The following is a 17693-nucleotide window of genomic DNA, read 5'->3' on the forward strand; positions in this document are numbered from 1 at the left end:
GGTTGCCATAAAAACAACAAGGCTTTTTTGTAAACATTTGTGGTTTAGTTTGTTACCAAAAACAACAAGGCTTTTTTGTAAACATTTGTGGTTTTGTCCGTTGCCATAAAAACAACAAGGCTTTTTTGTAAACATTTTTGGTTTTGTCCGTTGCCATAAAAACAACAAGGCTTTTTTGTAAACATTTGTGGTTTTGTCCGTTGCCATAAAAACAACAAGGCTTTTTTGTAAACATTTTTGGTTTTGTCGGTTGCCATAAAAACAACAAGGCTTTTTTGTAAACATTTGTGGTTTTGTCCGTTGCCATAAAAACAACAAGGCTTTTTTGTAAACATTTGTGGTTTTGTCCGTTGCCATAAAAACAACAAGGCTTTTTTGTAAACATTTGTGGTTTTGTCGGTTGCCATAAAAACAACAAGGCTTTTTTGTAAACATTTGTGGTTTTGTCCGTTGCCATAAAAACAACAAGGCTTTTTTGTAAACATTTGTGGTTTTGTCCGTTGCCATAAAAACAACAAGGCTTTTTTGTAAACATTTGTGGTTTTGTCCGTTGCCATAAAAACAACAAGGCTTTTTTGTAAACATTTTTGGTTTTGTCCGTTGCCATAAAAACAACAAGGCTTTTTTGTAAACATTTGTGGTTTTGTCCGTTGCCATAAAAACAACAAGGCTTTTTTGTAAACATTTGTGGTTTTGTCCGTTGCCATAAAAACAACAAGGCTTTTTTGTAAACATTTGTGGTTTTGTCCGTTGCCATAAAAACAACAAGGCTTTTTTGTAAACATTTGTGGTTTTGTCCGTTGCCATAAAAACAACAAGGCTTTTTTGTAAACATTTGTGGTTTTGTCCGTTGCCATAAAAACAACAAGGCTTTTTTGTAAACATTTGTGGTTTTGTCGGTTGCCATAAAAACAACAAGGCTTTTTTGTAAACATTTGTGGTTTTGTCCGTTGCCATAAAAACAACAAGGCTTTTTTGTAAACATTTTTGGTTTTGTCCGTTGCCATAAAAACAACAAGGCTTTTTTGTAAACATTTTTTTTTTGGTTGCCAAAAACAAGGCATTTTTTGTTTTTTTTTGGTTTTTTTGGTTCCCAAAAAAAGGGTTTTTTATAAATTTTTATATTTTTTTTGGTTGCCAAAAACAAGGCTTTTTGTTTTTTTTTTTTTTTTTGGGTCCCCAAAAAAAGGGTTTTTTATAAATTTTTATATTTTTTTTGGTTGCCAAAAACAAGGCTTTTTATTTTTTTTTTTTTTTTTTGGGTCCCCAAAAAAAGGGTTTTTTATAAATTTTTATATTTTTTTTGGTTGCCAAAAACAAGGCTTTTTTTTTTTTTTTGTTTTTTTTGGGTCCCCAAAAAAAGGGTTTTTTATAAATTTTTATATTTTTTTTGGTTGCCAAAAACAAGGCTTTTTTTTTTTTTTTTTTTTTTTGGGTCCCAAAAAAAGGGTTTTTTTTTAAACTGTTTTTGATTTTTTTGTTAGATTTTTGTTTATAATGGGCAACAATTACAAATGGGACATTTCTTTGTGTTGCAACGTGCAACATAAGTAAACAAACCACAAAAAAAAAATACTAGGATCTTTTTAAAGGTGTGACATTCCTAACGAATGGCTCCTTAGGGTCTGGATCCACGCCACAAAGGTGTTCCAAATATAGAATTCGGTCTCCGCACCACCTCATATAATCCAGGAGGACCTCGTAGGTGAGGTGGGTGTGCCCTGGGTAGAAAAAAACATGACAATTAGTTTTAGGCAAAATGATCCAAACAAGGATTGTAATTAATGTGCCTCAACAAATATGCTTAGGAGTCTATTGGTTGGCTTTTATCAACACTCTGAAGCAAATATGCTAAATTGCTGTTGTAAACCTTAAACTCAAACTTTCACAGCAAATTGTTCAAAAGGTTACATAAGATGGCTTGGAATGTTAGTAGCAGTTCCACCAAAGCTAAGTAAAATGCTTTTCTGCATGTAAACACAAGCAATCATTTTGAAGAATGTAAGGTGTTTTGGGTTCAATTGGTCAACACGATACATGTGCACACATTTATCTCTATCACCATTGGAATCTGTGGAGCGTTCTCTCTCACTCTTACTGTCTATAGATTGAACCTGACACATAGTAGAGACTCACCCTTAGGAATTTTGAGGGCCAGTTCTGGACGGAGCAGATGTGTCTGCTCCCCTGATCTCCTTTCCGCCATCCCAGCTGTGTTAAGAGAGAAGAAAAAGTTTATCAACAAATGGACTCACGCTAACTGTAGGTTACGCAGTCATGAAAACGCTCTAACACCCACTCATTACCCCTCCACATTTCCCTGAAAGTTTTATTTAGACATTGATATGGTGGTGATGCAGATTTGTACAGTGCAAGCGTCATTCTTCTGGGTGAAGCTTGTAGCGTTAAGGATACGTACTCCCTGCTTTTGTGCTGATTGTGTTTTTCTGATGTTTTTGGTGCCTCAGCCCTGCCTGTTCTAAGTGTTGGAAACATATCATTTTGGGAGGGCTGCGGAAAACTAATCAGGTTAGACTTACACTCTCTAGGTTTTTGGGGACAAGAGAAATAACAATCCTCCTTTTTACATGGCCCCTGTACACACCTCTAGGCACCTCCCTCCTGTTGTTTGACCCCACAGCAGGCAGCTTGCTATGGAGGCACATGAGATGAAGCCAAGCACCCTGTGCCTGTTCAGGCACTAGGCTGTGAGCCAGCCTTGCCCCCCTCCCTTCCATTGGTCTCAATGATTAGGAGTGACAGCATCAGGAGGCAATATTGGCATGCTGTCACCTCAGTTAAGGAGGAGGGGGAGTCTGTTCCAGACAAGTATTAGTGCAAACATTTGGACCGTAAAAAATGGTCCCAGTAAGTCTTAGGGGGAATATGCACACCTATCACTTGGAATACTAATGCATAGAATGCATTCACATAAAGAACCCGCTGCCTTTAGAACAACTTGAAGCCTGAGCGGGGACATACACAGTTAGCATTTCTCCACTTACTAAGTAGACACATTACTGGAAAAGCACACAACTTACCATCATCAGGTTTTTTTGGGGCCCCTGAAGTGGATGGCGTGGCTGGCTCTGGAGAAACTGCACAAAAAGAACACAAATTGTGAACTGGAATGTGGTACATTACCGAGGAAGAGTATTTATGAAAGATTGACAAACACACATTTTCAGTGTTGACTAAATCAGGACATGATTAAATTACAATGTCCCCTAAAAATTTACAAGTACAAAGCACACCATTTCCAATGTAGAGAAACTAACACCAATTTAGAATAGGGTGGCTTGAGATAACTTACAAAAGATAACATGTCCTGTAAAGCTCCCCAAAACCACCTTTCAAACATGAAGGTTAAGCAAGAGTGTTTCATGACCAACCTTCCTGTCACATATAGCAAAACTACACTTGCTTTGACTCCAACTTAGATTATCCTAGATACACATCATCCTAGCACACACAATTCATGTGAGAATCTAATTTTAGGTACTTACAGACTAGTTCAGGGGAGCCTGGAGTGGGGGAGGATGGGGGAGACCCTACATGGGGGGATGGTGTCCCTTCATGGGGGGATGGCGTTGTATCTCCTAGAAACACAAAGACACAAATACAATCCTTGAACAAAAGCTATTTGATAAAGGCACACAGAAAGTAGTCTGGAAACATTGAAGGTAGTAGTTACAGTGGACTGGGTAAGCAGTGGCCCCTCTTCCCCAGTCCTCCACAACAAACATCCTCAATGTCAGCTGCTACAAAACCCCAATGTCAAAATATATATATTACAGCCCTTATATTTACCAGGACACATTGAACACACAAACACATGTAGAATACTTACTTCCCCTTTGAGGAGAGCCCAGGTCCTCATCCGAGTCGGACCAATTGGCCTCTTCTTGGCCAACAGTTTGTTCCTGGCCCGGATCCAGGCGACTCGGCCCTGCCTGAGGCTCCTCTCTTGCTGAAGTTACATCAACCACAAAAGAAAACAAAACAAACAATCATTCCTCCAAGTTCGACCTAATACACAACACACCAGCACATCCACATTACTTACAGGGGGCCTGAGAAGGCTGAGCCGCAACATCCTGATCACTGGTTTCTAAAATAAAAGAAATACATTATATATTATTTATGGACACAAATAGGCAGTAACCTCTCATCATGCTAGCACCATACTCAATGCCCCTACAATTCAGAACATAGAAGTGCACTTACACCAATGAGATGCATTGACCATGTTTTAAAACAGGAGGGCACCATGCAAATTAAGCGGGCGCCTAAGGCCTCGCACCTACAGGGGCCTTGCGGCCAGTGGCGGAGCACCAACATTTCGAAGGGCGCAGTCAGGGAAATCTCCCAAGTAAAAGATTGCTTTCAATCCTCGGATCAAAAAGTTGCAGCAGTGTGCTGCAGTCCCTTCACTGCGTCTGCCAGGTGTCTGTTGTCCGCTGACACTTACTCCTCCTTCTCTGCCTGGGGATTGGCCGTCTGATCATGTTATCCTAAGATGTGGAGGAATCGGTAGGTGTGTACCTGCACCAGTAGGAAGTGACTGGCCGGTCAACTCACTCTGCTATCATCAGTTGTTGCTCTGGGAGGAGAGCTCCGCCCTGGACCCGGAACATACAGGTAACCAGGCCCAGACTTGATATTTTGCAGGCTGGTCATAGATTTGTTGTGTCCACTATGCAAAGTGGTTGAGTAGCCCCAGGGAAGTTGGAAGAGTCTGAAAATGGTTGGTGGAGGAGGAGGAGAAGAAGGCCCTGGGTGGCTGGGGGACAAGGAGAGGGCCCCTGGGGGTTTTCTAGAGGAGGAAAGATCCACAATGACGCCAGAGTCAATTGCCAAGGAAGAGAGTGGAGCTGAGCAAGTCCTGCCTATCTGACATGAAAGCCAAACATGGTGTAGATGGAGCCCTTTGCCCTACACAATGACAGCACCAGAGGTGGAAGGTGAGTGGTAGCGGGTCTTTGACATTATAGAGCATATGGACTCTGTCCATTATTGGTAGTTTTGTTTGGAGTTGTCCTTTAGATGTTTAACTGTGTTGTTTTTGACCCGAGCTGTGAGGGACTGAGGTATGACAGCCCACTATGCTGAGACTTATAGTGCCCTAGAATGTTGAGGACTGAGGAATCCTTAGTCCCTAACAGAGGGCACTACAAGTCTTAGCATAGCAGGCAGTATTTCCTCATTCCCCTACAGAGAGGATTACAAGTCCAAGCAGGTAGCCTTCTGCAGTGGGACTTGTTGTGCCCTTGACTGTGGTGGACTGAGGAAGGGAAGTGTAAGAGGGTCTCTGTAAGCTCAGATGTATGGGGGAGCTTTGGGGAACACAGAGTTCCCTTTTACACCAGAGTCCCCAGCTTCCCCCCTCAAATAATGGTTCCCAAACTCTCCTTATATCAGAGTCTTCACACTTCCCTCTTACAGTGTAGTAAGTCTGGAGACTCCGATGTAAAGGGGGCTCTGTAAAATGTGATTAGAGATTAGAAATTTCTAACATTTTTATTTTCTACTTACGATCCACAATTTTCAGCTGCTCAAATGGCTCGCTGCCTCTGACTGCATATTGGAGTGTGGCCGTCCTCCTCCTCCCCTTCTTCACCAAAATCACAAGAGGGTGCCGTCCGTCCGCTTTGGCTAGAAGCAGAAGAAAAAAAAAAACATAAAAAATACGAATGTACATAGTAGTATTAAAGGTTGTGAAGAGACACTTGATGGAGGTAGGAAAGGTAGGAGCGAGAGGGAGGGGGGGGGGGGTGTTGGTATTAGTGTTGTTGCATAGCTAAACACATGTCCACCTACCCAAAAAATTGTAACCTATCTGGTCACATGTAATGTATATTTTTACTTACCGGAGATTTGCTCCACAGCCTTTAGCAGGAGCCTGGGTGAGCGCCTTTTGGCATCACTCCAGGCCCGCTGCAGATCCACTATATCAGCCTGGAACTGAAATCTCCGCTGCAGCCTCATCCGGAGACGACACATCATCTTGTGCTTTTGGTGAAGATGCGTATAAACTTTATCATACCCCCAGAGGAGGAGGAGCTGTGGAAAGAGCAGTGTATGTTTGAGTCCAAGTATGTCCAAAATAGTACAGTCTTCAAATAACATGTTAGGTCGTCTTTGAGATATTGTAGAACAAAGAATTCCATTTCTGGTGATACATATACATCGATGTCCAAATCTACCTCCATGACATAGGTTGCCCCACACTGGTGATTTCCTCTACATGATATAGCCATTTTCTCAATTGGCCTTTCATGACACACCCAGGGCCGCCATCAGGGGGGACAGGCAGTCACTGTATTTACAACCTTATTGCTGTCCATTTAGCAGGGTGCAAGTAACTTTACACACATGTAGCATAGGTATCAACTTTTGTCACCATGTTAAAAGGACAGCAGTATGGGTAGCATTACAGTGACTGTTATTAGTCCAGGCTCACTAAACTAGCCAATGCTTGGAAAAGCAAGCCATGCAGATTGCTTTTCAGGTCCCTTTTAACACGAGCTGTCTGATTGGGTGTGGCTGTTAATTTTTGACGCAGACCTGATAAGCCCCTCAATTCTCCTTTATGGAGTGTTATATGTAAATGGGATTGCTTCATTTGAGATGCAGATTTAAACTGTGTATGGCCAGGCTGAAGGTACCCAAGTTGATTGGTCGATCACCTGGAGGACAACGTACAACCAGTCTGTCAGATTTTACACACACTTATCGCTAGCATCTCTTGTAGCCACTAGCAATAATCACTGTGTTTTCCTGGCAGGGGCAGCACCAGGAGAACACAATGGCTCCGCAGGAGGGTTTCCCCTGTCTGTGTTGATGGTGGAATCAAGGCAAAATGTTTTTCCTGCAAGCCACGGGACAAACAAAGATATTTTTTTAATGAATCCATGATTTTGCCAAAATGGAAAAAAAAAGATGTTTGCTTTGTATATTCTTAAGTTTGCTACATAACTAGAACATGTAACAGTGTTATATCATTGCAGGAGATTTCCCTTCACTTCCTGTCTTGGTGTCACCAGGACAGGAAGTGAGGGAATCTCCCGTGGGGATACAGCCAGCAATTCTTTCCTTTTATATATACTATGGACATTATAAGGCAACAATTGCAAGCTATTTCCCCACAGTGATATTCCCCTCACTTCCTGTCTTGGTGTCACCAGGACAGGAAGTGAGGGAATCTCCCGTGGGGATACAGCCAGCAATTCTTTCCTTTTATATATACTATGGACATTATAAGGCAACAATTGCAAGCTATTTCCCCACAGTGATATTCCCCTCACTTCCTGTCTTGGTGACACTAAGACAGGAAGTGAGGGAAAATCTCATGCAATGATATCACCCTACTAGAAATTGTAGTTCCGTCTAAAAAGTATACATAAAGTAAGCACTTGGTTTCCAAAGTGGCAAAATTATGGAGGAGTTAAAACCCCATAGTGTGATCGGGTAATCTGACGGTGTGTTCCTACACTCCTCAATGTGTCTGTTCATTAAGCTGTGCTGAATTATCCTTGATTCACAATTCCTGCAAGAGTTGCACATGGTATGTGGGAGATGCAAATTTAAGGTGGCATAATTATCCACACAATCACACATAATCCTTTTTAAAGGTCACCAGCAGAATTTGATGGCATAGTGGTTCACAGCAGTGCCATCAGATTCCAGTTAGATCTGTAAATTAACAAAGCAATGGGATCTGGGGGTGTATTTAACTTGCAATGGACACCCCCATTCATTATCATATGGCAGTGTGAGATGGGTCTGTTGGGAATGTGATCCATTGAGACAAGTGATTATACACTCATGTGTTTCTTTTAGAGGTGATTTGTTCAAGGCAATCCTTTGAAGACATGACCATTCCAGATTTTTGTGATCACTGATTCCATCTCAGGTGAACCAATTAGCTGCTGTGTGCAGATCCAGCTTATGATGGTAAGAGTGTCAGACAAGACAAACGGGGCCGAGCTTGCAGTGTGTATGGATGTATGTAAGGCAATAATTTTTTGCATTATGCATTTAGGGAATATAATGTTTCTAATCTTGCATATATGAAAAGGGTCAATACATTTGTCTTTATCTAGATAGATTCCAAAGCGTCAGAGCAATCTGTCACAGATAATTGGGTTTCATTTTGTGTAAAAGTTGAAACGAATCAAATCTATCTATATACAGGCATAGCCCACTTTAAGTACACAATGGGACCAGGGCATGTATGGAAACTGAAAATGTACTTAAAGTGAAGCAATCCCTTTTTTCTTTTCTCGATGCATGAAAATACACCAGCTCCATTGTAAATTTTGGCCACATTGACATAGCCTTACTCCCAAACCATGTGGGAGCATGTTAAGGGGATCCAGGACTATGACATGATAGATTACCTAGGCAAGCTGGCCAGCCACAAAATGGATATGGTGTAGTCCTGGGTACCTGGGTACCCTGTCGTTGCTCCCTAAGTTTGTTATCCCTGTCACTTATGGTTTGTGAGCAGTGTCATGGCAAGCTGAACAAGCTGTGTCCTTACTCACGATTGTATATAAAGTGAGTGTACTTAAAGCAGGGTATGCCTATCTATATCTATATAGAAAGTTCAGAGATGTGAACCTGTTCCCTATTATATACACTAATATATGGTATATAACATTCTATAATGTATCTAATGTATATATATTGTATATAATATATACATAGTATATATATTGTCTAATATATATATTTTTTAGATACACATACATACATCTATATATATACACATAATATATATATATACATATAATATATATTAATATATATATATATATATATATATATACATATAATATATATTAATATATATATATATATATACATATAATATATATTAATATATATATATATATATACATATAATATATATTAATATATATATATATACATATTAATATATATATATATATACATATTAATATATATATATATATACATATTAATATATATATATATATACATATAATATATATATATATATACATATATACATATAATATATATATATATATATATATATATACATATAATATATATATATATATACATATATATATACATATAATATATATATATATACATATAATATATATATATATATATATATATATATATATATACATATATACATATAATATATATATATACACATATATACACATATAATATATATATATACACATATAATATATATATATACACATATAATATATATATATATATATACATATAATATATATATATATATATATATATATATACACATATAATATATATATATATATATATACACATATAATATATATATATATACATATAATATATATATATATATATATATATATATATACACATATATATATATACACACATACATATATATATATATATATATATATATATAGGGAACAGGTTCACATCTAGGAAGTTTCTATAACAGGAAGCTTCTAGATCACGTCTAATAGGCAGAAAGTGCATGCGCAGATCAGCAGACCAAAAGTTTCTTGCACACCCGCTAGATAAGCGACCCACCCTGCCACCATCCCCCATCCCCCATCCCGCACCCTGCACACTCACACCCCCTCCTTACCTTACACACAAATGCCACGATTTCGTCTGTAAACAGTGCAGGAGCCATGATGCACACTTACGACAGGGCCTGGACAATTTCCGGAAACGTGTGCACGCAGCAAAAGTTTCGTTTCCGGTTTCATGTATAAATGTGAGAACGCGGTTTTGTATATTCGCGAATTCGCGAATAGTGAACATACACAACCATTAAGCAGATTTAACTTAGAAAAAGAAATACAAATACATACATTTGTGGACACCAGAAAACTTTATTTAGACACATGAAGACATTTTAAAAAAAAAATTGGAAACATGCTGTTTATTACATTTGTATTTTTCAAACCAAAACAACCTTTGTACAACATTTAGACCATATACATCGACAAAGAGCCCATAATCAACAGATGCATGTGCAGATTGACAGAATTATGTTAACAGCAATAAATACTTACAGAGAGTCAACACACAACACAGCCAAATCTCACCTCCATAAATAACAAAGGGCCAAAAATGTTACCCATAAAACATGTGACACACAAATATATTGGACCTCTTCGTAGGTCAAATCTTTCCTGATGTCTGAGTGAGCTATATAGAATCCAAGCAAACACACCCAGAATGGTAACGCCCAGTCCAAAAATTAACTGTGTGTATCCTGTGTGTTTTGGAGCATGCTCAGTTGCCAAAACAAGGGAAATAGAAATGAGGAATAGAAATGTATGTAGGTGTGTATAGTATATGTGAATTGAAAAAATTCTCTCTTGAAGTTTGCTAGTCATTATTTAGAATGTTTAGATACAGGAATACATACATATATATACAATTACGTGAGAGAGAGAGAAATATATATTTAGGGAAACAATTGAAACACACCTTTTGGGATTTGAGAAGTGAGATTGTGACGATTGACCAGATATGTAAGCCAACAATCTGACTCATCACTCATGAACATCCCTAAATTTGGCGTGGCAATTATATCAGGCGTTCTTATGTGCATTTTGGCTGGCGTTTTCCCAGGCGTTTTGACATGCATTTTTTGGGCAGGCATTGTTCTATGAAATCACCTACAAAAGCCCCAAAAACAGACCACAAACACGTACATGTGAACGTAGCCCGTTTGGGGGCGTTTGAGGGGGATTTGTCCAGCTCAAGGATCAGCTCCCAAAACAGGCAAAAAATCCAATCCTATTCAGTTCAATGGCCCCTGTTCCCATGTGAGCATTTTGACGGCATGAGGAAAACACCCAACGCTCACTGAGAAATAGCACAATGATTAGGGAGTCTGCCTTCCTGCTGTAGGTTTGTAAGTTCGAATCCGGAAGGTGCCCTCTGTATGGGCAACACTTGGATATCTCCAATCCTCCAAATGTTGACATCATTAATTTTGTTCATGTTTGAAAAAGGCATGTGTATCAGCAAACTTTTAATCCAAAGACATGAACAAAATACAAAAGATGCCCCATAAAGTCAATATGTAGCAATATTGTGAGCTAAAGCTCTATTTGTTTGTTGGGCATACTTTGCTAATTAGCCAAGTATAAGGGATATATATATATATACCTTCAGTTAAATGTGTAGTAAAATGGTAACACTTGGCCATACCCATATGGAAGAAAAGGTAGTATTTGCAATATATTTCTAAAAACATTCTTTGGAAACACATAAAATATTGTCAAAATTGTGACATTTCCTTGATATGTGTGAAATGCTAATAATCTTTCTTTGAAATATGTTTTACATCTATTTTTTTTCTATCTGACGACCAATTCCCCAATGTAATATTTTGTGGGTTTTTTCAGAGAATGTGGAGGTTCTATATAAACACTGTAGATTTGACTGCTATGATTTCGGAGTTAGCAGGAAAGGTGTATGGAATGTGATGGTGTTTACTAAAGGATCCCTTGTTGGAAGTGTGCATGTTTTTCCAATTCCGCCGGTTTTTGCCATTTTCTATGGGCGAGACAGCGGATTTGCAAGCGGTATTCAAAAAAAAATTGACCCAAAATCGCGCTGGCGAAATTTTTTGAGCCAATTTGACGTTGCGCATGCGCACATTCGCGAGTTCGCAGCTCGCGGCTGGAGGAGCTGTTTAACCTTTCCACACTTTCGCAGATATCTCTCTTTCTAAGTCAGTTTTTGAGATTTTTTAAACGCAAGTCATCTCCAAATTGACTTCCACACCTTCCACAGTGATTTGGGATTTTTGGGGGTACAGGGGAAAATTTGGCTAAACTTTAGTCGAGCTTTTAGCTGGCGTGGTTTTAAGTCGCGCTCTGACCATATTGCATCTTAATGAATCTCACACTAGGCGCTATTTTCCGCCCGCCGTTCTTTGAATGCCAATTTCAGACTTAAATAATCGCCGCTTCGCAAAATCACGCCGAAACGCCAATTCGCCGTACTATGAATCAGGCCCATAGAAACAATGTATTCAGTCAGTGTGTGTGTTTCCTACAGATGGATCCAGTAACAGAAATCCCCCAGAGAGATGTCCCCGTCCTCTGTATTCCCGGGACTCCACACAGGAAGATCAGGAGATCCCTCAGGAGGATCAGGTACCAGAAATAAAAATGTATAATTAAAGCTGATATTTTTCCATTGCAGCATAAATATGAGGAACTGTGTCTTATCCAGGGTGAAAGTTTGAATTATAATAAAGTTGATGATAAAGAAGATCTGTATGTGACGGGTGATGAACCATGTAAGGAGGAGGAAATCCCTCCAGAGATCAGCAGAGGTGAGTAATAAACATTAACAGTAGATTCGCATTGTTCCGTGTGCAAGCATGGTAGCGTAGAGGGATGAGCTCAGACGTGTTCGGACACAAGTCTGGATCTAAACCAATAGGAAGCTGTCAAATCTGACAGCCAATCATAAGCAACAGAGGCATTCCCCACCCTGCAGCCACAATGCGTTGATTGGCTGTTGACTTTGACCACTTCCGGCGGGATAGCTCAGGCGGGTTAGAACTCGTGTCCAAACATGCCTGAGATCATTCCTAGTAGCGCACATACACAGTATCTCACAAAAGTGAGTACACCCCTCACTTTATACATTATATCTGTAATACTTTGTGTGTCTTCTATTGTGTTCCTTACAATTGTAAGTAGTTTGTACTATTGATCGACCGATATTGTTTTTTTACCGCTGATACCGATATTTTGGTCATCGGATATCGTTATCGGCCGATATTGGCCGAAATTTTTTATTTTTTTTTTTAATGTCTACAGGTACTCTTGTGGAGGGATCTGGGGGTCTAAAAGACCCCAAACCCCTCCTCTGCACTTAAAAACATTAAAAACGCCAAGTTTGGCTGTTTTGAATGCTGTAAGTTTTTTGAATTCGGCGCCGCCAGTACCCGGAAGTGATGTCATGTCATGACATCACTTCCGGGTACTCGGTGGCGCAGAATTCAAAGAAATGGAGACCCGGTCAGACAGCGGCGGTGATGGTATGATTCCCGCGGGAGGGGAGGGGGACATCCCCTCCCACTCCTTGGAATGACAGCCGAGCGACTTCTCAGCCGCATCGGTTGTCATTACAAGACAGGCGACCGTCGGCTATGGACGCCGGTACCGTGGTGATGCCTCTAACTGCAGGCTTCACTCCGGTACAGCTTTTTTCCGAAAATATCGGCAATATCGGTAAAGCAAAAGGCCGATTCCAATATATCGGGGAAGGTGAAGGTAGGACGGGAGACCCGGCAGTGCCGCGGAAGGTGGCGGGAGGGGGGGGGGGGACGTCCCCACCCGCTCCTTGGAATGACAGCCGAGCAGCTTCTCAGCCGCATCGGTTTCATTACAAAACAGCCGACCGTCGGCTATGGACGCCGGTACCAGGGTGATGCCTCTAGCTGCAGCCATCACTCCGGTAGATGCACTTTCCCGAAATATCGGCAATATAGGTAAATCAAAAGGCCGATTCCAGTATATCGGGGAAAGTGCATATTGGCCCTCGATATATCGGTGTTGCTGATAATCGGTCGATCACTAGTTTGTACTGTAGGTATAAATGGGCCCATATAGTTTCCCATTAACCACTTCAATACCGGGAACTTTCACCCCCTTCCTCCCCAGGCCAATTTTCAGCGCTGTCACACTTTGAATGACAATTGTGCAGTCATGCAACACTGTACCTAAACAAAATTTTTTTTAGATACAGCTTTCTTTTGGTGGTATTTAAAGCGGAATTCTGGGCAAAAAAAATCCCCCCAGAACAGTCAGGGCTAGTGCATTTGAACAATGGATAGCCTCTGAACTGTCCCCTGTTTAACTTGCCTGTAAGAAGAAATACTTACCTTGAAAATGTCTTGTCCAGCGCTGCCATCTCAGGTGTGGGCAGCTGAAGCCGGAGTGTGTACTCTTCAGTGACGTCGGAGTCCCAGAATGCCATGCTCATCACTTCCGGGGCAGGCGCATCATCCCTGCACGGCTTCTGCGCATGCCCAGAAGCTGTTCAGCAGGGAATGACGCGCCTGCCCCGGAAGTGACGAGTGACTCCGGTGCAGGCGCATTGACTCCTGGGATTGATGACGCTCATCTCCCAGCAGTCGATGCAAGAAGGAAGTGACGTCGGGGGCCGCAGCCGCAGAGGGAGGAAGAGGAAGGAAGGTAAGTTTATTTTCATTAAAAACAAGGTAAGTGAAACAAAAAAAAATTTTTTAATTATCCAATTCTTTTTCAGGATTTTTTTAAGCTAGTGGACGATGCAAAGTTAATTTTTAGAGTGAAACTCCGCTTTAAGCACCACTGTGCCTGTGTATGTTATTTGCTAAACCAAAAATTTTGAGTAAAAAATTAAAAAAAATTCTGTTATGAAATTTTGTAAATAAATATTTTTTCTCCTTCACTGATGAGGCTGCACCGATGGGCACTAATGAGGAGGCACTAATGAGGGTGCACTGATATGCGGCACTGATGGGCACTGATGAGGTAGCATTGATGGGCACTGTTATGCAGCACTAATGGGCACTGATGAGGCAGCACTGATGGGCACTGATGAGGCAGCATTGATGGACACTGATATGCAGCACTGATGGGCACTGATGAGGGAGCATTGATGGGCACTGATATGCAGCACTGATGGGCACTGATGAGGCAGCATTGATGGGTACTTATATGCAGCAGTGATGAGCACTGATGAGGGAGCATTGATGGGCACTGATATGCAGCACTGATGGGCACTGATGAGGCAGCATTGATGGGCACTGATGAGGCAGCATTGATGGGCACTGATATGCAGCACTGATGAGGCAGCCTTGATGGGCACTGATATGCAGCACTGATGGGCACTGATGAGGCAACATTGATGGGCACTGATGAGGCAGCATTGATGGACACTGATATGCAGCACTGATGGGCACTGATGAGGGAGCATTGATGGGCACTGATATGCAGCACTGATGGGCACTGATGAGGCAGCATTGATGGGTACTTATATGCAGCAGTGATGAGCACTGATGAGGGAGCATTGATGGGCACTGATATGCAGCACTGATGGGCACTGATGAGGCAGCATTGATGGGCACTGATGAGGCAGCATTGATGGGCACTGATATGCAGCACTGATGGGCATATCACACACATCTTGGAGGTGTGTTTGGGGTCATTATCATGTTGGAATACTGTCCTGCAGGCCAGTCTCCAAAGGGAGGGGATCATGCTCTGCTTCAGTATGTCACAGTACATGTTGACATTCATGGTTCCCTCAATGAACTGTAGCTCCCCAGTGCCAGCAGCACTCATGCAGCCCCATGACATGGGCACTGATATGCAGCACTGATGGTCACTGATGAGGCAGCATTGATGGACACTGATGAGGACTCGGAGGCACTGATGGGCCTGATCTAAACCAGCTATACAATGGACTGATACGCTTTATATGGACATTTATTTGCACTTTATGAGAAGAACTATTTGTTTTGCACTTTGTGATTATTCTGCACATTGGCACTTTGATTATTTGCATGCACTTTATATTTTGCCTATTTGCACAGTGATATTGATGCTTGCCACTAAGTAGCGCTGTATCTTAGATATACTTTGAATTTTTTGTTTTGCAGTGATAAGCATAGTTGGAATAGCAGCTGCTTGTTTACACTACGGTTTATGATTTGATTAATATTGTTTTATTAGTTGCGTTGATTTATTAATTTCTCACATGAGCTTATCAGTGCAGCCTCATTAGTGCCCAGCAGTACAACCTCATCAGTGCCCATAAACAGAAAAAGGAGGGTGCAGACGCCTAGTGCATTAAAGAAAAGTTCCAGAATCACTGCACTCCTATAAATCCTTTATTGTATGTAGCACTACTCCCTTGGGAGCCGCTTAAAGCGGGTTCCCCTGGGTTACCTATAGCAACCACTTGTAAATCCTTAGTACTTTATTCTCTTGGCTCAGTCAGTAAACAGTCCAGGGGATTTGTTTTTTTCTTGTTTTTATTTTATGATGGGATGGGAGAAGGGATGAGTGGGATACTCCAACTTAGCAAACTATGAACAATCTTGAGGACTTCTATCCATGTTGAATGCGGCAAGGCCGCTGCTTCACCCTGCCACTGAAGTGAAGTATATTAAAGACAAACTACTTGTTAGATTACTCTTCAGGGTTCTTCTTGGCACCCCCTTTCTCACTGACTGTGTGAGCTGACCTTCCATCCACTGACCTCACTGGAGTGGTCTCCCTTCCTGGGCAGACCCCTGGCAAGCCCCCTGGTACTCACAGGCACTGTTTTTCCCAGGTAGCTCTGCCTTCAGCTCCACTGTCAGTTTCTCCAGGACCTTCAAGGCTCAGCTCCACACCTGGCTCACTAGGCCGACTGCCTGTGACCACTTTCCTCTGCATACAGGAGGGACAGCCATCACCCTGCTCCTGGGACTCTACTTCCCGCAAAAGACACCCTTGCTCATGTGCTCTCGGCTTATATTGTCAATCCCAGGATGCATTGCGGTGGTGCCCTCCCACTGGGACTGCCGCAAAAGCCTGTGCTTCATTGGCCAGGTTTCCTCCACTGTCCAACAGGCTCCCCTATTGGATGCAGTGGGGACACTCCCTCAGACCAAATGAATACACACTGAGCACAGAGAGCAGGCCTAACTAAAGATCAGGCTCCCCTGATAAGCAGACGGAGCAAATAAATTATTTTTTCTAGCACCTATCTAGGTGGGTGCTACATGTCTATTATAAAAACATCACAGACACCATGGAGATATCACAGATGGAACATGTTTTACGCTAGTAGCAGCGCTTCCTCAACCTAGTGCATTACCCCAAACGCCAATGTAAATTTATTAAAAGAAATGTCAAAAGCATACCCACAAACATGAATGGATAAAACGCATGTAATACACAACTCGAGTGACAAGGATGACATGTTTCTACGGTTGGAAAGCTGATGGGTCAATGCAGCCCATCAGTGCCCATCACTGCAGCCTATCAGTGCCCATCCCTGCCCATCAGTCAGTTCCCAGTAAAGCAGCCTCATCGGTGTCCATGAGGGCAGCCTATCAGTGTCCATCAATGCCACTGTTAGTGCCCATCAATGCAGCCTATCAGTGTCCATCAAAGCCCATCAGTCAGTGCCCACCGGTGCAGCCTCATCAGTACCCATCAGTGCAGCCAATCAGTGTCCATCAATGACCATCAGTGCAGCCAATTAGTGTCCATCAATGACAATGAGTGCAGCCTATCAGTGTCCATCAATGACCATCAGTGCAGCCAATCAGTGTCCATCAATGAGCATCAGTGCAGCCAATCAGTGTCCATCAATGACCATCAGTGCAGCCAATTAGTGTCCATCAATGACAATGAGTGCAGCCTATCAGTGTCCATCAATGACAATGAGTGCAGCCTATCAGTGTCCATCAATGACCATCAGTGCAGCCAATCAGTGTCCATCAATGACCATCAGTGCAGCCAATCAGTGTCCATCAATGACAATCAGTGCAGCCAATCAGTGTCCATCAATGACCATCAGTGCAGCCAATCAGTGTCCATCAATGACCATCAGTGCAGCCAATTAGTGTCCATCAATGACAATGAGTGCAGCCTATCAGTGTCCAGCAGTCAGTGCCCATC

The 17693-nt window shown here is 41.5% G+C and overlaps 1 protein-coding gene across 1 annotated transcript in view; it reads left to right on the forward strand.

Annotated features, from left to right (window-relative positions):
• Positions 1-17693, forward strand: part of LOC309564355 (uncharacterized protein) — a gene marked incomplete at its 3' end in the record, with an annotated part of 715072 nt that overhangs the window by 41199 nt on the left and 656180 nt on the right. The window contains 1 exon segment of the mRNA XM_082268983.1: positions 12223-12355. Coding sequence (XP_082125109.1) covers positions 12223-12355 — 133 coding nt within the window.

This window comes from Pelophylax lessonae (genome assembly GCF_965119305.1).
Source record: "Pelophylax lessonae genome assembly, chromosome: 9".
Lineage (NCBI taxonomy): Eukaryota > Metazoa > Chordata > Amphibia > Anura > Ranidae > Pelophylax > Pelophylax lessonae.